Raw genomic sequence first — 27,503 nt, 5'->3', positions numbered from 1 at the left:
ACTGAATAAGTCACCTTGTCGACTTGCCGGAGTTGGGAAGAGCATTGTTGTTATAGGGAAAGGACTAAGTACGGTGGTGTTTGATGTGGGCAGGAGAGGAGGAAATAAGGGAGGATTGATGGTGAGCTCTTCCATACCCAGATTGGGTAATGTTGATATTATAAGTTGTAAAGTTTTGTCAATTTAGATTTACTCCCACGTGTTAAACATGACTTTCGTAGTTTCGAAAATAATAAATCCAAAGATGTACCAATGAGTGTAGAGAAGTAAGATCCAAACCCTCTCAAATTCTCAGACTTGAGTTTATTATAAACAGAATTTTTAATCTTTTAACATCAAATCAGATGGTTTTTGCGTACGGTAAATTGATTCGATTTGAATTTGTCTTTTATTTTGATTCATTAAAAATTAACCATTCTAATAGGTTTCTTTTAAACCAAAAGGTATAAATTCAAATTAATCCTTCCTTATTAGGCCTTAACCAGATTAATTTTAGGGCCTCTCTCTAGATTGTGTTTTCCCGCCAAAGAGAAGATGAATTTGTTTTCCACCATCAAATCTTTTTGTAATCAAAGTTTGCTCTCCCCATATTATAAACCAAAAGGATCAGCCCGGCCTACTTTCCGATTTCATTAACAAAGTCAGATCCGGTTTCCTCTTTTAACTTCAATCCAAAATTTTAGAAACTCAAATCCCACATGAATAACAACTTCCTAAAACCCTTATTTGTCCAATATTTAGTAACAAATTCTAATACAACAAGAAAACTAATCACTAAACCCCTATAAAAAGAATTGGTTGATCTTCCCAAATCCCAAGTATCAAAAAATCAAAGAGTGGAGAACTTCAAAATCTGATCAAAGAAAAGATGAATCCAATAAGCAAGAATTCTAGTAGTAGTAGTGAAGAGCCTCAACTTTGCGTTAATGGGTGTGGGTTTTATGGTTCTCAATCAACCATGAATTTCTGTTCTAAGTGCTATAAACATCATTGTTCTTCACAAGAATCACAATTGCAGAATTCCTTTGAAAAACTCAAAATTAAAGAAGAACCGGTATGTGTTAGTTCTGATTTGGAACCATTAGATTGCAAAATTGAGAAAAACAGGTGTGGTAGTTGTAGAAAAAAGGTCGGACTTTTGGGATTTACATGTCGGTGTGGAAACAATTTTTGTTCGGTGCACCGTTACCCGGAAAAACATACTTGTAGTTTTGATTTCAAAAAAATGGGTCGTAAGGCAATTGCAGAGGCTAATCCGTTGATCAAAAGAGACAAAATTGAGAGAGTTTGATTAGATATGGTTAATTTAGTTTTTTTTTTTTTTGTTGAAATAGGTTAATTTAGTTTATACTCGTAAAGTTGTTTTAAGTTTTTTTGTAATTCTTTTAAGTTTTACAAGTTGTACTCGAAAGACGGAATAATAGAATTTATTATTTCTTTCACTTTATTTTACTTTTGGAAAGGAGAATGCACACTGACTGAGTGTTAGTTAAATAAAATAAAGGGAGATGCTAGAGAGCCCAAATTTTTTGGGCATTTTAGTGCCCAGCTGATGTGGAATCACTAAAAGACAAGGTTTTTTCAAAGTTTGACTACGGTGGGGACCGCTTTTATTTCTAAATGAGGAAATATGTCACCCTCTAAGTACCAATTTCTAAGTCACTCTATCATTTCCCTAAAATAAACTCGTCATTTTAATATAGTTGTAGTCTCGATTTCTCTCTTCCACTTCATCTTCTTCCTGTTCTTCTTGCTATTCTTCTTTTGAAAAATCTCACTGCCTATTAGGTAAGTTTTATATGGTTAAAACATTAGTGTTGTTAGAAAAAAGATAATATCAACTAAAAATTTTTAGCATGTGCAAACAACTTATAAGTTTAAACATAAAAGCTGAAATAGAAAAATGCCTACAAACTTGAGTCCATGATATTTTCCTAATATTTCACCAGTCTTTAGAAATGTTTCTTTTTTCTAAGTCGGGTTTGAAGTCTGACTAAATTTTAGTCTACTTCAGTAAGATGATTCAAACAATTTTGGTTCTTACCGTGTGCATTTAACTGAAATCTTTCCACTTCCATCAAATTAAGTTTAATTTTGTTTGACCCGTTTACAGATGATCAATTCACCAAAATGACATCTCAAAGGTGATCAACTACTAAAATAGATTTCTTTTACAAGTTTTCGTTAGTCAGCATTTAGTAACACTAAAAATTGGCCTTTTATCCTTAATTTTAGAAGCATTCCCCCTTATATTCGTCACTCTTTTTCTTCGTCGAAGTACTGTCGCCAATAGTTAGTCGGTCACCTGTCAACAACTTAGCCAAAAGAAATATTTATTTCTTCTTTGACATCCTCGCTCTCCTCCTTCCATAACCAACACCAAGGCCACTGTACCACCACCACCACCGTCGAGTGTGTTAGGTATTTTTTTAAGAAGTAAAGAGGAAAAGAGGATGGTGGTGGTGGCGGTGGTTAGACAATGTTGGTAGTGGTGGTGGAAAGAAAGGAGGTGAAGAGGAGTAGGAAGAAGAAGAAAAATTGATAAAGCAGCGCTGACCGACGACTATACTCCGACGAAGAAAATTATAGAGAAGATAAATACTTTTGAAAGTAACGGTATAAAAGTGAAGTAAAAAAATCAACTCTTAAAGTTAACTATTGTTGATTGATAGAAAGGTATATATGAAAGTCATTTTAGAAGTTAATCATCATTAGAGATCTATTATGATGAGTTGGTCATCTTTAGAGCCAAATAAAATTAACACATGATCTTAAGTAGGGGTAACAGCTCAAGCGGCCAAGCCACGAGAGATATTACAATCTTTGGCGATTACTGAGAGAGATCTCAACGAGATCCGAAGGACATGATAAATTCCTCATCCAACTTTTGAATTTTGCACCTTCTTACCCTACTATCATAATCTTTCGTACAGGATATAAATGGAAAAAATATTGATTTCTTTTTTGAAATTTTTTTATTTCTGGAAGTTTGATTAACGGAACCACAATTTTAAAGTCTAACAGATAGATTTGGGGGGCAAATTTTCAATTGGTCACAACTCGGGGAGCCTAATTTTATATAAGCATTCATATAGGGCCTTTACCAGATGAATTTGTTCTCACACTCAAAAATTCTATAACCAACATTTGCTCTCCCTCTTCATAAAAAAAAACATTTGCTCTCCCAATATTATAACCGGAAAAGAGCCAGCCTGCCTGGTATACTTCCAACTTTAAGAAAGTGGACTTCCCTTCATCAAAAAAAAAAAAAGAAAGTGGACTTCACTAACAAAGTCGGACCAAGTTTCCTTTTTAACTTTTAATTCAAAAAATTAGAAACTCAAAATCCCACATTAATAACAGTTTCCTGTAATCCTTATCTGTTCAATTTCTAACTTCTAATTCCAAATTTTAGAAATCCAAATCCCACATTGATACAGACTACAGTAAGAAAACTAATCACCAAACCCATATAAAAAGGGAATTTGTTGATATTTTCAAGTAGCCTCAAGAACTCCAAAATCTAATCAAACAAAGATGAATCCAATAAGCAAGAGACATACCAAGATTTCTACTAGTAATGAAGAGCCACAACTTTGTGTCAATGGGTGTGGGTTTTATGGTTCTGAACAAGGGCGGAGTCAGGATTTGAAATCGCACCTAGCAAGTTTAATTTTTTCATAAAAAAAAAAACGGTAGAAAAAAAATTTGTTCCATACGCCTATTGTTAGGAAGACGCAATTTTTAATGTACTTACAAGTTACAAAGTTACAATTAGTTAACTATGTTAAGCAACCAACATCTACCCTAATGTTTTTTGTACAAATGCCAGTCGATAATACATTTCTTAACAATGATTTAAATTTGCAGAGATTATAGCTAATGTAACTTTGTCATCCTTGTGATTCCATGGTAATTGTATTACAACTTTATCTGATAAAGTGCCTATAGTTTTAATTAAGGCGCAAAAGAATCAATATGGCGAGAACAAATAAAACCAAACTTTACGGTGAAACTAAAATTGAAAGTGCACATAGTTGATCTCCACACATCTTTCTACGAGATTTACTACGACTATTTAGTAGTCTTGATAGATCTTAGTAAATCATAAGAATGTCAGTATGTATGAGTAATTAGTAATCCTAGTCGTCGCTGAAGAGAAGGAAAAATGATAGCCAAATAAAGTGCATGGAGTGGGATTTGAAGCATGGACCTATTGTGTGTGGGGTATATGGCTTACCACTAAGCTACCTCTTCCTCTTGTTTAGACTTAGCAAGGTATTTTATAAAACCTCCCTGGCTACCAATAAGCTATCTTACTAGTGTCTATACCTATTGAGGGATTTAACAAAATCTATCCCTGGCTGCAGCCAGGGATAGTCCACACATAGATCCGCCCTTGGTTCTGAATCAACCATGAATTTCTGTTCTAAGTGCTATAAAAATCATTGTTCTTCACAAGAATCACAATTGCAGAATTCCTTTGAAAAACTCAAAATCAAAGAAGAACCGGAATGCGCTAGTTCTGATTCAGAATCATTTGATCGCAAAATTGAGAAAAACAAGTGTGCTGGTTGTAGAAAAAAGGTCGGACTTTTGGGATTTACATGTCGGTGCGGATACAATTTCTGTTCGGTGCACCGTTACCCTGAGAAACATAGTTGTAGTTTTGATTTCAAAATAATAGGTCGTGAGGCCATTGCAAAGGCTAATCCAATGGTCAAAAGAGATAAACTTGAAAGAGTTTAATTAGTTATGATTATTTTGGTTTAATCGTACTATTTCCTTAATTTTTTTTATTTTCCAAATTTTCTTTTTGTAAGTCTTTCTAGCTTCATTAGTTATATTACAGAATGAAAACGATATATGTAATTCAGTATTTCTTTTAAAGGAGAACGCATATCCACTCCCTCTTTCTTTCCGTCTTCTCTCTTCCTCTTCGTCTTGTTTCTCAAACAATAAATAGATGGTTATTTTTAGCAGAGACTTGGTGCGTCTAGCCTCGACTTACAATTCTTTCTTTTTGGGGGTAGAGCTTTTCCTTCTGCACCTAATGTTGGAAAAATCTTTCCACTTCCTCTTTGAAAATATAATTATGGGTTTACTCTTTACCAAAAGTTGCATTCTATAGACACCTTCAACTGGATATAGGCACCCAAAATACTTCCAAACTCGAGTTAATTCTGAGGTCTATCTAATGAAACATGCGCCTATCTCATGGGTGACTGCCGCCACATGACCCGAATCAAAGGGTTTCAGGGTATATTTGACCGCAAATAAAAGACACTCATGGGTGTCTATAGCCAAATTGGTAACTTTAACTCCTGCCAAAATGATTTGAACAAGTTCAACAAAAAAAATGATTTGAACATTAGAAACAATTGAAATAAAAAAGAAAGATTGAAGTCATCCCCTGTATAAAAACTAAAATCAGTTCATTTGTTGACTAAGCATAATATCTAGAGACAATTTAACAAGCAAAAAGAATAGGGAGAATATAAGGAGACCAAAAGAACAATCACAAAATGAAACCTCAATCAAATTTGAGATGTTTCAAAGAAAGTGCAAAATTATATAGGGGTGATGTGACCTAAAAAGCCTACCAAATTGGCTTTCTCAAACAATGATTTCAAAGGGTATAAAGGTAAGCTAAATTGCCCTATTTTTTTTCAAATTTTGTGTGTAAAAGGTAATCCTACAAAATATACTCTTTTTGGCGGGTTTGAGTATTTGAATGTTGAAAGTGGAGCAGACACGAGACACCAAAAATCTTGACTTCTCCGTCTTTACTCGCTTTTGATGTGTCTCTTGCTTTAATACCAAAACCTAATCATAACTCTTGGGAGCTCTCTATGCCTATGGGTGAAAAAATTGCCAAACATATATGTTGAACACTTGGAATGGGCAAACTTGTTTTCAACCCCAAAATCCAAATATATCCAAAAAGAACCCCTAAAATGAATTACATAACACTTGGGGTTCTTGAGGTGTTCTTTTATTCAAATTTTAGATCTGCAGTAACTAGCCTTTGACATTTGAACCAAGCCTTTAGCCTTCCATTAGTCCCCATATATTTGACCAAATATGTTATTTGATTTTCTAACTAACCATTTCAATGGATATCTGGACATTCAATTTCCTGATCTGTATTCGACTTTTTAAAAAAATCTCAAATTTCGAATATCGGATGCAGATCCAGATAGACCAATATCGATCCCATAAATATATGCATTCGATAAGTAACATATAAAAATAATAAAAAATATAAATTTTATTAATAGTAATATATAAAATGGATGATTGAGATTTATTATTTAGATTTAGTGGTTAAAAACTTAAACTTAAAATATACTCCAAATTCTTCTTTTAATATCAGATATCTGTTAATATTATCGGAATCAGATTCAAATATTGATATATAATATTTGTCGAATAAGTATCGGATATAGGATAACTTATCGGATACGGATATAGACATATACGTATCCGATAAACTACTTTTTATCGTTCTTTTATGCTTACTCGTTATTTAAGATAACTAATACAAAATGAAATACGAGGAGAGAGACGAACCTATCTATGAACTAGAGTCTAATTATTTTCTAAGCAACCGTATGTATTTGCAAGCAATGAGTACATAACTAGGGTACCTAATTTGAATTCATCTAAGGTGCTAGAAAATTATAATTTAGTTTTTTTTTTTGTTTTTTTTTTTTGTTGAAGGATAGTTTTTTTTTTTTTTTTTTTTGTTGTTGAACTTATAGTTTAGTTAATATAGGAACCTTTATTTATTACATCACATAGGAGAAAATGATGTTACTTTTTGTATTACCATACGAAAGATCATAAAAGTTCAACAAAAAAAAATACAAAAGATCATAAATAAAATTGAGCACTGTTTGATTTAACATCACATGTATGATTCCCAAAGCGAAGTCATTTTTTTATATACTTATTATTGTCTTTTTATCTTATTCTAATAAAGTCAGTGTGATGGGTTTACTATATTTGTTTTTTTCTTTCTTGTACTTGTTCTCGTATATGTTTTTTTGTTGGGCATTATAATTATATTTATGGAGCAATAATTGTGATAACAAGACAAGTAGTAGGTATTTAAAAAAAAATTGCAGATCAACAGGAGGATCAACTATTGCATTTCTAGATTTTTTGTTGAACAACACATGAATTATACATGTCATGTCACATATAAGAGGTTTGTTCTTTTAAGCAAACGGGCCAATGAATATTAGAAAAACAACCCTTATAAATGAAATAACACCCATTTCTTTTTTGTATAATTTGATGTTTTTACCGTCTTTTTATCATTTGAAAATCTTAATTTGTCCCACATGATCGACAACTCATTATTGATTAGTTGAATATCCTTTTATTGTGTTTCACCCCTATTAATACATTGCTTGAATTTGCTTAATTAATTTACGTATGTTTGAACATAACGAGCTGCTAGTAAATGAAAATTATTCTAAAAATAGAAAAAATTGCAGATGCACGTGTTTTTACAATGCGATAGCGAACATAATTGATTAAATTCTTGTCTCAACTTTGACGCCTTTCTTTGTAGGTCTTCTAATCAAATCGAAAAACACATAGGCGGAAGATCCCTCCATCTCAACGGCTACTAAGCTGATGACTCAAATGGACAATACTAGGATTGCTATGAAAATGGGCTGGGACATGTAGCATTACCTAAAAATAAAAACCTAAATCTACCATTATACTATGAAGAAGATGAAGTTCTAGGGGAGTCCACATAATGGTGTCTAAAATAGACAGAGCGGTGTAGCAAAATCCGACATGTCACTCCATGTGGATTCCCTGACCCGGTGGTTGATCCGACATGTCACTCCATGTGGATTCCCTGACCCGGTGGTTGATCCTTGAAGGGTACTTTGGGCTTTAACAATAATCACAGTAAGGCACTCGTGCACTCGCTCGACAAGTCAGCGTAATTTAAGATCATTAACGAGGACCACTTCTCGTTAATATAAATCTTAAATGGGCTTCTTTTTAATTTCACAAAATTTGGTAAAAGGAAATGGTTTTTATCTACTTTACCCCTCAACCCCTCATTTACAAATGAGATTTATTACCTCCTCCACAATTGGTTAACTATTACTTTTGTAAAAAAAATACTAGAGACAATTCTGGAGTGCAAGAAATGAACGGGGTTATTAGGAAAGTGATTTCGTGATTTGATTCGTAGTAATTGTTATACTTAATTATTGTATTGATTATAATCTAAGAAAATGAATTAGCAAATTCAGTCGCCCTTTGGTTTAAGATTTGTCTCGTTATGAGAGGAATGCTATTTGAGGATGCGTTTTTAGATGTACTAATGCGCGCAATGTACTGTTTTCGAGTGTGATTTCTGGTATTATGCAAAAGCATTGATTTTGTACTGTTTACAATATAATAGTTTGTTTATTTGGAGCACCAAAGAGTTAATGGGGCAATTTCAACAAAAAAAAAAAAGAGAGTTAATGCGGCACAAAGATTGGGTCTGTGCAATTTGAATATTGATTAGGCTAAGGGACGATTTAGTTTATAACCATCACATCCGAGTACTACCATCTGTCTCTGCCTTTTTCACTTTCTCATTACTAGTCAGTTATATCATTGTCCCCAAGTCATCTTTTTCTTTTTTCCTCTCCAGTCATTTCCTTCTCTATTTTTCTACCGACGATAGTGGTAATCACTCTACAATCAGTAATTGATTCGTCTATAAAAAAAGATCCTCATAAAGAGTGAGTGAGTGAGAGAATGGAAGGGAAAAAGATAAATAGTGTTGGTATTCATTATTCATCCATGATAGTGGTAATAGTCATCGAGGGTTGTGTTCAAAAGGTTATTGATGAAGATGAAACCGAAAGAATTTTAAATATTATATATGTTTAGGTCATGTAAAATTAAGTTTTCCTCAAATCTAATCAAGTAGTAAATTTGATTTGACCAAAAACCCTAGACATCTTTTTGGGTGTCCCAAAACAACTTGTCGAATAGTAAATAAGTCTAAGGGGTTAAATTAGGGGGATAAACTTCGATTCAGATCTAATTGTTGTTGATGATGTTGAAAAACTTTGGAAAATCGATCTGATTAGTCATGTTTTACTGGTTTACTCCATTGAAGTGTACATAGAATGTAAAAGGTGGCAATCTTCAAGGGTTAAGTACATATGGATAACGGTTGAACACAGATGGAATCAAAATGGATTAGGTGGTGATAATGAGGTTTTACCAAGGATGATCAATCTACTACAACAATGACAGTTGAGAGGAATGTAAATTAATATTTTCTTTCTTTTGTATTATTAGTTATTTTGTTGATCTTTAGGGTCCTTTCATCTTTGATCTTTAGGATCTTTTCATGTTTTTTTTTTGTCAGAGTCTTGTCAATTTCTCTCACTTCATGAGGTACTTTACATTCGAAGTTTGAGAATTTACTTATGTAACTCTCACGTCGCTGAACCGAGAAGAATAATCAATTATCTATGTAAATCAGTATCCAATCACTTTCCTTGGTCCATAGGGAGGCGTCCCAAGCCGAAATATCACAAGTACCGCCTCGTCCCGGACCGTCGCAAGGAAAACTATAACCAAAATCCTCGTCGAACCCATATGAAGTCTTACCATGAGCAGATTGTATCCAATAGGCAAATATGGGTTTGATCAAGATTTGTTTCTCCGGAGTACCAAAAGCGAGCATGACGTCGTTATGAACATAAAGTCCCAAGGGCGGTTAGGCATCCTTAGACGAAAGAGTGGGTTTAAAAAAAAAAAAAAAGTTTGGGGGATAAACTCAATTATCAAATTAAGGCCGAGGGGGTAAACTAAAAATTACCGTAGAAACCCTCCTTTCTCAAAAGCTGGAAAAACGGCGGGACCCACCATTCTTAGACCCATCACTTGCTTCTCGTTTCATCTTTCTCACTGTACTTTCCCTCTCTAAAAATTTCTCTGTGATCAACGAGCAATAGTAGTACTGTAGTAGTAGACACAGAAAAACCCCAAATTTTGCAATTTTCTTCCGCCTTAATTTGCTCCCATTCTTCTCTAGAATTAAATTTTTGTGATTCTTTAATGGAGGTAAGCTCTTGAAGGAGCAACTAATGGCGACTAGTAGTAGTTACAGAAACAGTTCTACAAGAGGATCTTTGAAGGTTGAGAGATCTTTCTCCTTGAATTCGAATGTTAAATCTTCCAACACTAAATCAAAGCCAAACTCAACTCAGGCATCTAATAATCTTCGTCGGAGTAGTCCTGGTCCTCTTGGAGGCACTGCCGGTTCTGTAAAAAACGATACTGGAGGTTAGTTCTTATCTTTCGATTTTACTTGGATGTTTATGATTTTTCGAAGTTTCTTATTAATGCAGATTCGATCTGTTTAATGCTTTTAATTTCTGTTTTCATGGAGAATTTAGGCTTTGTTATTTGCATTTTAGGTTTGATTAGTTAATAAATGGAAGTTCTTTGTTTCTGTCAAAATAGTAGTATATGCGTGTACATGGTCCAAGTTCAGATTCATTGTAGAAGTTAGAGTTTAGTTCGGTTAGGTCTTTTTTTTTTTGTAGGTTTGCACTATTTGCTGATTCTGATAATTGAATTTTGAATAAATTGGGCTCATTTTGAGATGCAAAACTTAGGTTGAGGTAGATTCGTCAGCAAACCTGATTTAAGTTTCTCTATTATCATTTTTTCGTTCACAAATAGGTACTGGAAAGCAAAATCTATCTCCCTCCATTCGCACAATAGGACACCTTTGATTTTTGTGCTCACATTTAGTAATACAAAGTTAGTGTCTGATATGCACATTGGTCAGGCAATGATAATAGGGCAGAGTTTCAGGTTAGTCTTGTTTGGTTAACCAAATCTATAGCTTTTTAGTATTTTGAGATTAGAAAATGTGGGTTTTAGGTTATTATTTGCTCTCTCATACCAGGCTTTGAATCTTTGATTGTATAAAAAACAAAAGTCATGAAATCATCAATCGTATTATTTCCTAATTGTGGAATACACGGCTCTCCTAAAAAACTTCAAATATAGGGCATTTGGCAGAGCATTTGTTGTTCTACAATTCTACTTACAGAGTAAGAATTCAAAAGTTTCAGCAATTAGATTTTCTCGAATATGAAAAGGAGTGTATTCTTATATAATGACCCGATATTTACTTGTGCAAATCTCCATCTCTCATTGATCCTTTATGTAACATTCTTTGAAAATGAGTTCTCTAGTCTTTATTTCTTATGTACACATTTAAATGTTACGAACGAAATCAATTAGAGACTGAAAGAGAACTCCTTTACCCCAAACGGGTTTCTTGTTTTGTCTACGCATGTAGGTATAATATAATTTTTTTTTTTTTGAAACTTTGAATGAATGTAGGTGCATATGGGATTTGTGTCGGGTTACATTAGAAGATACATTCTAAATAACTTTTTAGCAGCTTTATTGAACTGTAAAGATTCAGTCAATCGTATTCAACATATTTGATATTCTATATAGTATACACTCATGGTCTGATGCTGGTAGTGCTGGATAGGGCTCTGAAGAATAGTTATTTATTTACTTGCAATCTTTCATTTATTCACTTCACAACAACGGGTATTTTCTGTAATTGAGAATCTTTACTGTAGCCTCTCAACATCACTGCTATTTAGCAGATATAGATCCTTATTAAATTCCACTATTTTGACGTCTGAGCTGCTGAACAGTTTCAGGAAGGGTCCGAGTAGCTGTAAGACTGAGGCCACGTAATGCGGAGGAATTGGTGGCCGATGCAGACTTTGCTGATTGTGTCGAATTGCAGCCTGAGGTTATTGCCATATCACTTCTCCAATTATTATCATATTCTGTTTTGATATAGAACTTACATCTCTTGTCCTTTTGAGTGTGAAACATATTCGTATATTTTTTGATGAAGTGCAATGTACAGATATTCTCTTATGAATGGTTACTATATGGTTATTGTAACTCAGGTTTTGTTTTGCTCTGCCTCAGTTAAAAAGGTTGAAGCTTCGCAAAAACAATTGGGATTCGGACACCTATGAATTCGATGAGGTTCTCACTGAGTTTGCTTCACAAAAACGGGTATACGAAGTTGTGGCCAAACCTGTTGTTGAGGTGTGTATGGTAGAATAAGCTTGGTTTTGGACGGGCATCCTTGCATTTAGTTATATCTATGAAATTTTTTGGTTTATGAAGCTTAATGTTCTTCTAAGCCTTTACTAAAATCTTTAGCTGCTTTATTCATGTTATAGTATCAATGATTTGAGTAGCCATATTATTATTTTCTGCTCCTTAGTTCGTTATATTATTTGATGAGTGGTGGTGATATTGCGGTGTAAAGAAACATCTCTATTATATGGGAGAAAATCCACTGTTAAAAGTATTGCCTGGCGAATCTAAATTAAAATGTTTAAAGAAAAAAAGAACACATCTTAATAAGGAATATTAATTTCTTTAGGGAGGGAAAAAAGAACATAAATTTGAAACAGTTAGTAAAACATATTTGAGAATTTCCTCTTTGAGTCCTCAAGTGTAGTCGAGCCACTGCAATCTTGTACACAAGCATAAAATGTTCATAATAGTTATAACTTATACATTCGAATGTCGACTCCTGGAATGCCGATCGATATATCGAGGAAATTTCGCGTATCCTCGAATTTATATTTTTTGATCTTCAAGCCATTGAATCACTTCCAGGGGGGCACTCCTGGGTGGAGCTTGCGAGGACTGTAATTTCAAGGACTATCAGTCCGGATTTGACCGCCCTTTACGTAACGTAATAGGGGACTCGACAAGTCGCTTATAGAATGCCGACTACTAAGTGAAGTTCAGTAAGGGGGGAGGGAAGCAGATAAGCAGGAGAGGAAGCTTGGGGCCTAGACTTAGGCATTGGATTATTTTCGGTCTTCTTCGTCCTCGAATTCAACAAAGACCTTAGATTCTTGAATCTAAAGCGTGAACTTGATTCCTTTTTGTGTAGAGTGTTTTGGAAGGTTACAACGGGACTGTCATGGCTTATGGGCAAACAGGTACAGGGAAGACTTTCACTCTTGGACGTCTTGGAGAGGAAGACAATGCTGCTCGTGGTATTATGGTGCGGTCAATGGAAGATATTCTTGCTGATATTTCTCCTGATGTTGATTCTGTATCGGTTTCTTACTTGCAGGTTGTTATCCTCAATAATGCTATTAATATTGTTGTTTGTTTCTGATCAAATTTAGAGATGTTATTACTTAATCTTTTCAACCTTTCTCCTTACGAACATGCATCATATGTTTCGAGATTTGAACTTGTCGATTACCCTCCCTAATACTGTTTCAATTTCCATTATGTGCAGTTGTATATGGAAACCATACAAGACCTTCTTGATCCTTCAAATGATAACATATCCATTGTGGAAGATCCAAAAACTGGAGATGTTTCACTGCCAGGGGCAACCGTTTTCGAAATCAGGGATCAGCGTAGTTTCATGGAGCTGCTAAGATTAGGGGAAGCACATCGATTTGCTGCAAATACAAAGTTGAATACTGAATCTTCTCGAAGTCACGCTATGTTGATGGTGAACCATCTGATCTTAACTATTATGGTTCATATTCACATGCCTTGTCACCATCAAACACACACTAATAACAGTCACATCTCTTTAAAAAAGAGAGGATTTAGTAGGATCTTATTAATGGACTGAGTTGATTTGTTCTTTTCGAACAGGTGAGTGTCCGGAGGTCTGTCAAGGGAAGAGAGGAATCTATTGAGAATGGAGACGCTTCCCATTTGGTCAAGGGTTCGAAACCACCTGTTATTCGGAAAGGGAAGCTAGTTGTGGTAGATCTTGCGGGTTCAGAACGTATCGATAAATCAGGTTTCCACGCAACTGTAAATGCCAATAATAATCTGTTTGTTTGGAAGTACATTTGATTGCACAACTGCCTATTAAAGCAAGATTTATTTGTATTTTTTTTCATCTTATTTGTTCATTCCCATGTCTAAAAGTAGCTTGCATGTAACATGTTGTATCCAATTGGTTTGTGATTTCCATGTATTCATCTTCTAACATGTTATGGTGTTGTTATTTTTTGTTAGGTTGTTAATATGTCTCATGTAGATTTTGGGTTGCTGGCTCCATCACATGATGCCCACAAAACACAACACTCTATGTGACTGACATTATAATGACTAATAATATGCTTTACAGCATATAGGCGACTCACAGAGTCATTCACTATAACGGACCAATGTAAGTCCCACGAGCATGCCTTCGTTCAAGATAAAAGAAACCAATGTTAAGATGTTATCAGTAGGAATTATAGGAATATACCGATCAATCTCGTCTGGAAGAACCTGTTTCTGTTGCTGTTTTAGACTTTTAAACTAGGACTCTAGATAAATCCATAAAGGTAAAATCTATTATGAATCCATGGATATTTTCTGGAGTAGATTATACTACAAATTGTAAGCTAATTAAATCTGTCACTACCCTAACATGAGAGCTCAAACAAACATATACAAAAGGTGTACGTAGTTGTCCCCTTGCCAGTGAAATTATACACTAGAAGGTATTATTCGTTCCTTTTTCCCTTGAAGGCAACACACACATTTTTGGAAGTCCTTGCTTTGAAGTGTGCCTTGCGCTACTTACATATCCTATCATGTTGTAGTGCTGCGAGGCGGTCAGAGAAAATCTTGGATAGACACTAGCTACTTTGAGGTCGCTTGGCTGATTTTCCTCTGGCTTAATTTTATTTCAATACTGTGGGAGGAGCCAACTTGCATTTTGTAGAGGGGCATGACTTGGTTAGTTGAGTGAACATCTCAGAGATGCTCGGATTCTGCTTTTGCTGGTCGGGCTGAGGTTCACTAGGCACAAGGTTACCTGGATTTGGTTTGTATCTTGAAAAGTCCACAGGTGCCCTTTTATGGGTGTCACCAGGCCTTCCGTTTTCCTTAGCTTAACCTCAAAGTATATCTGAGTTGCTGTAAACCAGTCTAGGCCAATTCGAGTGCTCGGTGCTTGTTTGAGTTTAACTCTTTAAATGGCATTCAAATTTTAGTGTTTACTAAATACATCTTAGTGACATTTGAGTTCTTGTAGATATTTCCCCGTCTTTACATATGTTTTATTTTTGTGATGGTGGGATTATAAAGCAAAAGAGAAGCTGCCATTTTGAATCAGGGACTAGCTATTCAGCAGCTACTCCTATCACTGCTTAGAAAGTTAATCCCTATCCCTGTTTACTGAATCGCAAAGTACATGACATCATAGGCCATGTTAAATATTATCTTACTGAGTGGGGACGATAGTGATTGTTGAGAATTGGGGTGATAGTCTCTCATCTACTCCCAAGAGGAGCTCGATGTATCTAGCTGTTGAATTGTTAGTTGCTGACAACTATATTATATTGTATTGTCTTAATGAGCATCTCTTTCTATTCGTTGAAAAAACACATAAATACTTTCTTGAAAGTTTATAACCACATATTTATGTGCAGGAAGTGAAGGCCATACACTTGAAGAAGCTAAGTCAATTAATCTGTCATTAAGTTCACTAGGGAAGTGCATAAATGCCCTCGCAGAGAATAGTCCACATGTGCCAGTTCGTGATTCAAAACTCACAAGGCTGCTTCGAGATTCATTTGGAGGCAAGTCGTTCTTCTCTCAACTTGTTGTTTGCTGTTTGCTATAAAAAGATACACCGCAGACTCAGGAGATGAAACTGCACCTGTTCAAACAATAGATGCACCAAATTGCTCTTATCAGAGGGATTGTTATCCAATATACGAGAATCATGAGATGACTATTAATATATATTGTATTCTTTCAGTTGCTTGTACCACTTATTGAGAGTTATTAGTTTACTGTCAAATGTTAAGGTCTCTTCATGTCTTACACACTTAATTTGTTATTCACCAAAATTAGGAGCACATGTCCTGCATTATGCTGTAAATATAGTATGTATGGCTGTATGCACATGTTTCTCTTTACATGTTAATGTTTGCAATTTCTACATGCATCAAATGACTCTTCTTATAATGCACAGGCACGGCGAGAACATCCTTGGTTGTAACAATCGGTCCTTCTCCACGTCATCGAGGAGAGACAACAAGTACTATCATGTTTGGACAAAGGGTAGGTTTTGAATTCCATTTGCTCACCATCATATTACTGTTTGGTTCTACAAGAAGATGGAGTGCATGTGTCGAGCTCATACCTAATTATCGATTTTATGCTCGTGCCTAGCTGGCAGTGTAGCAACTATTTATTGTGACGTATGTACTATAAAATCCCACCATTCAGAGTGACTTTCTACATCACTTATGTATTTAAGCATTCCACCAAATATTTGCCTTCTTACACTACTTTAGCTTTGTGAGTTTATTGTTAGCAGTATGGTGGTCATTTTGTTGTAGTAATTTGAAAGTAATTTAAATGTAGATCAGTCTGTATTATGGTTTCGTTGTATTATTTGTTTACTGAACTTTGTGCTAATGTACACTAGTAGTTTCGGGTTTTCTTTGGTCGACTTTAGAGGTCATCTCACACTTGGTGTTGCACGGGTTAGGTGCTTATCATTTAGTTTTACTGAAGCTTTTGTTCCCCACAGGCTATGAAGGTGGAGAATATGGTGAAAATAAAGGAGGAATTTGATTATAAAAGTTTATCTAGACGACTCGACATACAGCTAGATAGACTCATTGCTGAACAGGAAAGGCAGCAGAAAACTTTCCAGGATGAGGTTGAAAGAATAACCTTAGAAGCACAAAATCGTGTCTCTGAAGCTGAAAAAAACTATGCAGAGGCGTTGGAGGTCAGTTGTTTAAATGCTTTCAATATTTTGAAAAGTAATATTTCTGAGAGAAAGAAGAAAACTTTTTAGCATCTGCTAGTAGTTTTGAACTTTATGGTTTTGACGTTGACCTAGAGCTCCAAGGAGCTAGGCCCAAGTTCAATCGACTTTCGTCCTGCTGACCCAACTAATGGGTTTCTATTAAGTAATTCTGTAAGTTAATGATAAGTCTATGTAAGTTCCCTTTATGAATTAGGTTTATATTTCTTCTAGATAACGAATTAGGAACTAGATAGGACAAGGAATGATGCCCTCCTCATAACTAACAAGTTGCCTGCACTGTAAGCAGCTATGGGTGATTGTTTCTTTATATTTTTCAGCAACATTGGAGTTTATCTGAAGTTAATTTTAGGTGTAATTTAGTTATGGAAACTTCTCTGGTTAATTATTTGGTTCTAGTTGAGGAACTAGAAGGTTTTATATATAAGCACAGACCTCTGTAGTTGCTTCTGCCTACGATTTTGTTTCAGATTTACTCTCTTCCTAGTGTTAGATTTATGTGGTTTTTTGTTTTGAAGAGATACTAGTTTTGGGTGTAAATTGGTTTGGATGCGAGTGCATTGCTTTCTGGTTGTTGAAATCAGTTAGAATTCTTATTCATAAATTTCTGAGTGTGATGCTAATTTTTTTTTAAATGAACTTCTGTAACTCTGGTGGTATTTGATATACTTGCTCTTTACTTTGACTTAGTACAGACACTAGTGCCTTCTTGTCTACTTCGAAATGCACGTCACATGAGGGCACAATTGTTAGACATGTAAACATTAAACTCGTTATGTGATGGTGGCTAGAAACAAGTATATAATTAGAAAAAAAACCCGAAATGGAATCTGTGTTATTTCTGCTACAGTTTCTGTTAGCAGAAAATTTTGTGCTTTTGATAGTTAGGCTTATTAGCTTGACATACTGACTGGTTTTTGGTTCCCTCCGCTTAAATGTAGAATGAGATACTGCAACACCAGAAGGGTTATAAGGAATCAATAAAGAAGCTTGAGGAGCAATGGGCTACGAGTCAACAAAAGCGCGACAAGGAAAAAGCTGCAGTTGAACCCAAAACTGAGTTCTTGGATGTGAAGTGTAATAAAGAGGTATGGTCTGCCCCAGTCACCTTCCTTTTTCGAGTCAACTATCTCTCCTTTCTAGATCTCCTATTTGTCATATGTTCTAGTCTTTCTTTCCAAGTTGTGACTTGTATACTATCATGTTTTCTTGTTGTCTATTCACCTTTATCATTCTTTTAAGTCTTTTGTATTGTGAGCAATCATCACTAGTTCCTTGCACTATTGACAAGTTTCACAATATCAGCTTGTATATCTTACAAGAGCATGAATCCCATACACCATAATGAATGCCAGGTGTGATGTTGTCTTCCGTAAGGGATTTAGCTTATCTGTTTAATTGTTTTAGGCTTCTAGTGAATCCAAAGTTTGGCAAAAGAGTGATTTGCAGATTAGGGAATGCTTAGTTTAGTACAAAATACGAGTACTCATTATGGTATCAATATTTCTAATCCTGCAACTTCAGTATGCGTGTAAATATTTTCACTTTTCATGAATTTGTCGTAGGACAAACCTTAATAGGTCATCTATTTTCATCTGGGGTAAGTCATTCATTATTTCTGGGTGGAAAGAGAAATGCATGGAATTTAAAGCCTTTGACTGACTACAAACGTGAAAAAGCAAGTAAAGAACGATCATATCTGTAAAAGTAATCATAGAATTAATAGTATTTGCATATGCATTTGAAGACGGGGGTTCCCTCTTTTTAAGGGAATAGCTTTTTAGGGACAAAGAGAAACCGTATACGCTGGTTTTAGAACACGATATGTGTTAAAGTAGTCATATCACTTGTTAGGTTACATATACAGCATTGTCTTTCTAGATAAAATTTATCTACTTTTTTTTTGTTTGGTATTCATTTATTTTATTATTTCTTTGAAATGTTTCACCATTTCCCATTTGATGCACAGGAACCTTCTTCATCAGCTCAGCAGGAAATTGCAGACCTTAAACTGTCGCTTCAGAACGAAATTAGTTCGAGGAAGGCTGCTGAGGAGGAGGCCAACAATGTAAAAGCTCAGCTGGTGCAATGGAAAAGGTCGGAGGTATGATCTCTTCAACAGCTGGATTTTGCTTGTTTCAGTATCACCAAGGTTATTTGTTCTCCCTGGAGTCATAGGCTTATGGCTTATAACTGAAACTCTTTTTGGTGTCCTAGGCAGTTGGGAATGCCGAGATTTTGAGGCTCCGCAAAATGCTAGAAGAAGAGGCATATCAAAAAATGAAACTTGAAGAAGAAATCACAATATTGAGAAGTCAGTTATTGCAGTTGAGCTTTGAAGCTGAAGAGGTATGTTTGTATTGTATCTGTCTCGCTAAATTAGTTTAGGAAGTCTACAGCCACCAAAAGGGATGGCTTAAAAAGAAAAAAGAAACAAGAAAAAAGAAAAAAAAAAAAGGAAAAGGAAAGGGTCCACGCAAAGAAGCTCTTACGTTTTACCTGTTGGTACAATTTCTCTTTTTTTTCCTGAAAAGTTTGATTGAATATCTACTGAAAGAAACTGCATACAGAGGAGAATTCTGAACCTCAACATAGGTACTCAGAACCCTAAGATAGTAAGATATAAGAAGGAATTTTGGACTTTGACCCAAAAGAAAATACATTACGCAGTAACCATTATGGATTCTCAATTTAGTAAAGAATCTAGATAATGCAAATTTTTGGCCCATCCCTGGCCCCTCGACTAATGGAGCAAAATAGCTTTGATTGCTTTTATAGTGTCATCTATGTTGGGCCTTCGAGATCTCTGAATATCACCTGATTCCTGCATTTCCGGAAATTCGAAACGGTTGCTGTTGGAATTAGCTTCCAGTTAGCATTCCATTCCTTGGGAAGCTATAGGAACTCTCTTAGTTCTAGGCATTCCTCTTTCCTAGGCATATAGCAGTAAGAAAGAGAGCAGGAAGTAGTTTCAAATCTTTCTCGCAAAGGTATAATGAACCAACGGAAGGTTGACTGATTCTACATCCCCTTTATAAAGGTAGCACATGGTGGATGTAGTATGACGCCTTCTGATGAGCTCGTCTACTGTTGGTAACTTTTGAATAGTGGCTGCTTACGTAGTGAAAGCTGATTCATCCGGGGTCGGTTTTCTCCATATGATCTTTCTAATGGTGAACTCTTCATCAATTTTTTATCGTTAAAAATGTGGTAACGGTTATCAACCGTAAGGTATTTTTCTGCTTCGTTTTCCCAAACTATTTTATCTTCTTCTTCATTAAATTCCGCCTGGTGTAAAGGATCTTGCAGAGGTGCAATGCCTTCCAGCCCCAGTCACTAAGATTTTTTTTGAAAACTTTAATGAATATCTATTAAAAGGAAAAGAGGGGAATGTACAAGGGGGCGGATCGTTTTAAGCGATCCAAGAAACACAATGTATGCAAAGGCTACAATGGTGATATGATGTCCAGTGCACTTGCCATCCCATCTGTCTAGACTTCTTGGTCGGTTATTCTGTTTACTTGCAGCTGATTTAGTTTGATATTCGACTAGATATGTGCCCATCATACCCATGGCCAAGAAAAACTTAATTTCAGTATTTAGGTGATATACTGTGTTGAAGACAATTGCTTATTAGCTTGATTTTCTGTACGGGTTTACTAAGTGGTGCCAGTGGGTGAAGAGGATAGCGTGGCGCGAGTGGACCAGTTGAATGAAACCATGTTTGTGCATAGCTTGCTACCTGTACACGATAATAGATGTATGTTCCATTGATCCATTTACCTATTTTACTTTTTATTTCAGGCAAGGAGTCTAGACAGAGGAGGGCCTGGTAAAGATTTCACTGGTGAAGATTCATTTGTAACTCAAGCTCGCCATTCACAGATCAAAGATGCTGGAAATGGGCAAAAGGCATCAATTGCCAAACTCTTTGAACAAGGTAGGCACTGGACAATCAGATCAAGTATTGTTGATAATATTATGCAAAAATGCTAGTTCTTTGTAGTAAATCCACCTATTGTCTTCTTTTAATTTATTTAGTTAGTTTAATATAAAAGACTCCTTTGATGTGGTAGTGGGACTGCAAAAGATCTTGGCCTTGCTTGAATCAGAAGACGCTGATGTTCGCATTCACGCAGTAAAAGTGGTGGCAAATCTAGCAGCAGAAGGTAAATTAGTAACCCAATTAACTAAGTTGTCTGTTAAACTTGCAGTGTATTCAGTAAAACTACTGTTAGTCGCTTCTTCTCATGTCTTGTTATGGAGTTATGGAGTCTTTAATCATGAATTTCTGTAATTATTTTGATTACCTAACTGAAGCTGATACAATTGATTCCTTTTATTGCTCTGACGTCCGTGAATTAATTTCAGTTGTTAAAAAGTTGGCGGTAGACTGTTTTGTCAGCTGACTGTTCATGATTTCTTGGTATGATATAAGGACATGCATTGAAAACCAAAGTATACAACTATACATGGCATGCTAAAAAGGAGCGAATTTAACATTGTGTGCTTCGCTTTCTGTGATATATGTTTTGTGTCAATACGAAGTTCATTATTTGCATCATTTGGTTATTCTTCCCGAGCTGTATTCCTGCAGTCATCTTTTTTTAGCATATATATATGTATATGAGACAGTCCTCTCTGTTATTGTTAGTTTTCTTATTGACATCGGCATCAAGACGCCAGTAGGATTAATGGCTGTTTACACTTCCATTTGCAGAAGCCAACCAGGAGAAGATCGTAGAAGCTGGAGGTCTTACTTCCTTGCTGATGCTTCTTAAAAACTCAGACGATGAGATGATACGTAGGGTATCAGCTGGTGCTATTGCCAACCTTGCCATGAACGGTAAATTTAGAATATGACTTTTAATATTTAGTTGTATATTACATTATACGTCTTTTCCTACGATCCTATTGAAGTATTGATTACCCGACCTAGGTTAAGATTGATCATGTCTTTTAACTTGTTCGACAATTTTGTGTTCTGCCAGAAACCAACCAAGAACTTATAGTGTCTCAAGGAGGCATTAGTTTATTGTCAATGACAGCAGCTGATGCGGACGACCCTCAGACTCTTCGAATGGTTGCAGGAGCCATTGCTAATCTATGTGGGAATGGTATACTGTTTTTTTATGCTCTGTCTTTTCCTCAAGTTTTCGATTTATCTTAGCTTTCCATTGCCAAAATCTATGTGGGAATTGTATACTGGTGGTCACTATAGTTGATTTTATCTTGTTACACTGTCCAGATAAGCTACAAGCAAAGCTAAGAGGTGAAGGAGGAATTAAAGCTCTTCTAGGAATGGTAAGGTGTGGTCATCCAGATGTTCTCGCCCAAGTTGCACGTGGAATTGCTAATTTTGCAAAATGCGAATCTAGAGCAGCTACTCAAGGTAAAGTACCATACATCACCCGCTATAAATCATAATCTTTCTAACCATTCGCTGGTTCAAGTTTCACTGGATTTGAACTACAATTTATCATATTACTATATATAAGCCTTTTCTACCATTTTTAGTTCACGACCTCCTTCACCTTTGGTCCCTATTAACATCACAAGAACGAAACTATGTAACTATATATTGAATTCCGGGATACTCTTCACGTCACAGGAACAAAATCTGGGAAGTCTTTCTTGATTGATGATGGGGCACTACCTTGGATTGTTCAGAATGCTAATAGTGAAGCCTCACCAATAAGACGTCATATTGAACTCGCACTCTGCCACTTGGCGCAACATGGTAAATTGACTTCGTGTCATCTTCCTAACTCAAAACTTAATTATCTATTTTTCATCTGATTCAAAACAAATTTCTACTTCCCAGAAGTGAATGCAAAGGACATGATTAGTGGGGGCGCCCTGTGGGAGCTGGTTCGGATAGCACGGGGCTGTTCTCGGGAAGATATAAGAACTCTTGCTCACAGAACTCTAACGTCAAGCCCTACTTTCCAAGTTGAGCTTCGACGATTACGTATTGAGTGTTAATTTAGGATTTCTTTTAGATTTTGCCTATAGATTATTTTAACATGAACTTCTGCAAACCCTACCTAGTACACTGGTAGTTGCATGGAAGCTATCCCCTAGCCTCCTCTCACCTCATTGTTCATGGAAGAAAAGTTCATCTCCAAGAAACGACGAAGCAATGAAGTGTCGTTCCCTCAGAGATTCTTAAGTTTTCGAGCTTGGTTTATGCAACTATTTAAGGTTAGTGTATTGTTTGTCAAGTATTCCCAATTCAATTTATTTTCTCAAGACTGATATCTTTGTTCAAGTGAACTACCTAAATCTAGCTTTGTGTAGAAAATTATATGTAAATGCAAAAAAGAAAAACACAAGGAAAAAAATTACTGATCCTTTCTAATAGTTTGTAAAATTGTTTTAAAACTATTCATCTTATTGAGCTTTCAATGATTTCATTTATATTGTGTATCTACATCTTAGTAATTTTTTTTAATATCAATGCTTGAAGCAACTGTCAGAGTAAACATCTTGGTATTATTGTTGTTTCAAAATTTTGGTACCCTTCGTTTTGTATGGAAACAACTCATCATCTCTTTCTCATTTGCATCCACCATAAGTTACGTGAAACTTACACGCGTTAATACGTATAAAACCCCAACTAAAACTAGTACATGTTCAACAAAAAAAAAAAAAAAAAAAACTAAAACTAGTACATATAAAATGCTACAATGTATGCTCTTCCAAGGTGCCACCAACCCTAGATGTTGAGCCTCCGTGCTGATTTTTTTCTTCCGTAGACGTTCCCTGAATCCAAGTTTCTAAGACTAAAGATACGAAGTAGTTAGTCCTATATGTTAGTAAATGATTTTGGTGATAAAACCAAGTTATTTAAGTAAAAGGAGGATCTGACAATATTATATTAGCAGTGTCTAGACTCTAGACTCTAGAGACACCCGGAATCTTATAAAATTGGTCATGACAACTTCCTTTAAGCTGTCTTTAGGCTATTCTAAGCGGCTGTCTCATTTTTGCCTATCTGCATTTAATAAATAAAAATCACTTGAGAAGTGCAAAAATCAAACACCCTCTTAGTTTCACATATCATCTTTTTTGTTCTTCTAAGAAAAGGAAAAAAGAGGAAGAGAGAAAGTGACAAATATGATGGATCAAGGAGCTTCCATACCAGCCCCACCTCAAAATGCCAACCCATAACCCTCAGAGTCCTCAAAATACTTATCCCAAAGGGCAGACCATTTTTAGCGAGTATAAAACCAAATTAACTACCACTTGTTAATCATGGTTTTATGCTGAATGTTGTAAGTTCATGTATGTCTCACATTATTGTAACTGAGAGTAGGAATCATTGATAAAAAGGAAAAGGATAAAGTTTGTGGACCTTTAAACATCAATCAATATTTTTGATACATTGGATGTATTATGTAAGCTGAAAAGTAAATTCGATTATCCATTCATAATTGTGAGTTCTTATCTTAAGCACATCAAAATGGCGGGGCATCGATAATGGATGAGTTTATACATACTATATATACATGATCCACAAAACCTTAGCTCGACGAGGAGATAAAGAACACTCAAACTAGAAAATGTATATCCTTATATATATGTGGCTCAAGATGGACCTTAAACATTAATAATTATAACTGAGAGTAGAAAGATAATCAAGCCAAGACTTAGGAAGGTCCCATGGTGTCTAAGAAGGAGCATGGTGAACTTGATCTAGACAAAGAGTATAACATCAATTTTTTTGGTGCCTAGTTGCATATGTTAAAAAACAACTTGAAACTAGGCATGGTTATTGTTTAAAAGAAGCATAATAAAAAATAACTTATGATAGGATGATTATATTGTAAGGTAAGCTAATCCACAAGGTGGTTTAATGATCTTCAAGAGCTCAATATAGATCCTCCATTCTACTGTGTCTCCACTATAAAACTCTAAACTTGTTTTATTGACATACGTTGTATGTTATTTTTATAAAGAAATAATTAGTTATTTTGAAAATATATGAAAAATTGATAACTATTGGTTCAAATTCAAACATTGATGAGGTAGGCAATTAGAGATAACTCAAAGAGGACACTCTAGAGATATCTCTCTATTAACTACCTCCACACTCCACATCATCTTAGAGCATCTGCAGTGGGACATTCAAACTTAGAGTGCGATTTCAGATTTTTAGAGCTTTTGTTCAAGAAACTTCTTCAAGGGACAATCTATCAAATACTCCACGATGATGGTGAAGCATTTATTATAGAGACTATCAAAAGAGACATTTTAAAATTAGAGTGTCTTCTTGAGTTTTAAACTGACACCTCGTCAGACGTTAACTTTAAATCAATAAGATTTGTTTCTTAGTTTATATCAAGGAGTGAAATTTCTAAAAATTTCGGTCGACGTGACCGAAATTTTTCAGATTTTCACTCCAGCGAAACGAAATTGAGCATACATAAATTTCGTGTCAGATTTCCAGAAACCTGACATCAAATTTCGAAATTTATCTCTAGGATTTCGATTGAACTATTGAGTTTCAATTATTTCCTACCTTTGTCAATTCTATTCTTCTTTTCTGTTCCATATGTTCACATCTCTTCTTCATTCTTTTGTTCTTCAAGAGATTATCTACTCTTATTCACTTGATTTATATTCTATTCTTTCATTTAGGGTTTTAAGTAGGGATTTGAAAGAAAATCTAGAGAGATAAGAGGGGAAGCTGGTTTTGGGTTTCGATTTAAGAGACCTTTTGATTTTAGGTTTTGGTTGAGAAATTACGGGTATTTAGGGTTGTTTTAGGGGGGGGTGCATGCTTTACTACGAAATTAAGGTGTCGTTTGGCAACCAAAAGTATAAGACTTTTGCTTGTAGTAGAAGTTCTTTTGCTTTAAAAAAGTAAAAAAATTTCAAAAGTATATTTGACAAAAATGTTACTTATAAGTAAAAAAGTCAAAAAGTTAGTTTGGTAATCCAATTTACTTTTGATAATTTTATTTTTCTTTTACTCATAGAGATACTTAATTTTAATGAATTTATTTATGATTTCCACGATTACTCTTGTATATAAAGTGGTGGTGATATTGGTGGTAGTGGTGGTGGCGGTGCCTTGAAGGCATGGTTATGGGGTTTGGTGGTGGTTGAGGTATGATGGTGGTCGGAGAGGAATGATGGTGGCAGTGGCGGTGGGGGTGGTGGAGCTATGATGATGGTAGTGGTGGAGGTATGATGATGGTGATAGTGGTGGAAGTATGGTGGTGGTGTGGTGGTGGTTGATATACGATGGTGGTGTGGTGGTTGAGATACAGTGGTGGTGGTGGTGGACGTATCGTAGTGGTGGTGGATGAGGTAAGTGACTAGTAGTGACGGAGGTATGGTGGTGGAAAAATATGTAGGTGGTAATGATGGAGATTTGGTGGTGGTGGTGGTGGTGGTATAGTGGTGGCGATGGTTAATAAAATATATGGGTGGTGGTGAAGGTACGGTGGTGGTGGTGGTGGTGAAGGTACGGTGGTGGTGGTGAAGGTACGGTGGTGGTGGTGGTGGAGGTACGAAGGTGATTGTTGTTGAGGTGTGGTGTGGTGGAGGTGCATGGTAGTGGTGTTAGTGATGGAGGTATCGTGGTGGTGGTGGAGATGGAGGTGCGAAGGTGGTGGTGGTGGAGATGGAGGTGCGAAGGTGGTGGTGGTGGTTGAGGTATGGTGGTGGTGGTGGTGGAGGTACGAATGTGAGTAGTTGAGGTGTGGTGTGGTGGAGGTGCATGGTAGTGGTGTTAGTGATGGAGGTATCGTGGTGGTGGTGGTGGAGATGGAGGTGCGAAGGTGGTGGTGGTGGTGGAGATGGAGGTGCGAAGGTGGTGGTGGTGGTTGAGGTATGGTGGTGGGGGAAGTACAATTGTTGTTGAGGTGGTGGTGGGGGAAGTACAATTGTTGTTGAGGTGGTGGTGGAGGTACATTGGAATGGTAGAAGTTTAGTTTTGGTGGTGGAGCGGAGGTAGACGAAGAAAAAGAATCGTCAAGTAAAATTTATGTATGTGTTGTACATAAGTTACTTTATTTTAAAGTCAAAAGTTAAAACTTTTAACTTCAAAAGGAAGTCAAATTTTAACTTAATTGAAGTCAGAAATTTTCACGTTACCAAACTAACTTTTTTACTTTTCTACTTAAATAAGCAAAAAAGTTACTTATTTTAGTGTTGCCAAACGACACCTAACTCATGTTTTATTTCATATTACCCCCCCGATCTTTTACATTTATTGCACATTAGCTCCTAACTTAACTGATTGATGGTTATTAGAGTTAAATAATTAAATTTAACCCCCTAACTTAACTTTGTTATTGCATATTAGGCCTGACCTAACTGTTTCGGGGTTAATAGGGTTAAAAAACAATTTACGCCCTAAACTAACTGTCTTTATTGTAGATTAGCTCCTAAACTAACTATTTTCATGCCAACAACTCTTGCTTGGAGTGGTAAGAGGTATAGTCTTCCACCTTAGAGGTTTAGGGTTCGAGACATTAAAAAAAAAAAAACTATTTTCATCTCCGTAGATTTTGTAAGATTTCCACACAGACCGAAACGTTTTCACTTTTGGATCGGCCAAAATTTCCACCGAAATCGACATTTCATTCCTTGGTTTATATTACTTTTTTATGTCGCTAATATAATT

General features: G+C 35.7%; 2 protein-coding genes across 2 annotated transcripts; both read left to right on the top strand.

Annotated features, from left to right (window-relative positions):
* Nucleotides 1-868: 868 nt before the first annotated feature.
* Nucleotides 869-1,291, top strand: LOC147552574 (zinc finger A20 and AN1 domain-containing stress-associated protein 7-like). Its single transcript, XM_086668641.1, has one exon. It carries the CDS (start codon nucleotides 869-871, stop codon nucleotides 1,289-1,291), a length of 423 nt encoding a protein of 140 aa, XP_086524767.1.
* Nucleotides 1,292-9,759: 8,468 nt separating this feature from the next.
* Nucleotides 9,760-23,284, top strand: LOC147552573 (kinesin-like protein KIN-UB). Its single transcript, XM_086672224.1, has 19 exons — nucleotides 9,760-10,326; nucleotides 11,730-11,830; nucleotides 12,016-12,138; nucleotides 13,004-13,189; nucleotides 13,361-13,582; nucleotides 13,732-13,882; nucleotides 15,510-15,659; nucleotides 16,058-16,146; nucleotides 16,622-16,825; nucleotides 17,806-17,952; nucleotides 18,834-18,968; nucleotides 19,082-19,213; nucleotides 20,669-20,804; nucleotides 20,941-21,033; nucleotides 21,585-21,710; nucleotides 21,856-21,981; nucleotides 22,113-22,256; nucleotides 22,476-22,604; nucleotides 22,689-23,284. The coding sequence occupies exons 1-19, from the start codon at nucleotides 10,128-10,130 to the stop codon at nucleotides 22,847-22,849; spliced, it is 2,754 nt and encodes a 917-aa protein (XP_086528350.1). The 5' UTR covers nucleotides 9,760-10,127; the 3' UTR covers nucleotides 22,850-23,284.
* Nucleotides 23,285-27,503: the final 4,219 nt, after the last annotated feature.

Source organism: Eschscholzia californica, unplaced genomic scaffold (genome assembly GCF_041429995.1).
Source record: "Eschscholzia californica isolate CP2 unplaced genomic scaffold, dmEscCali1.0.p SCAF_3, whole genome shotgun sequence".
Lineage (NCBI taxonomy): Eukaryota > Viridiplantae > Streptophyta > Magnoliopsida > Ranunculales > Papaveraceae > Eschscholzia > Eschscholzia californica.
Note: the sequence above shows the minus strand (reverse complement) of the source record. Positions and strands in the feature narration are given on the sequence as shown.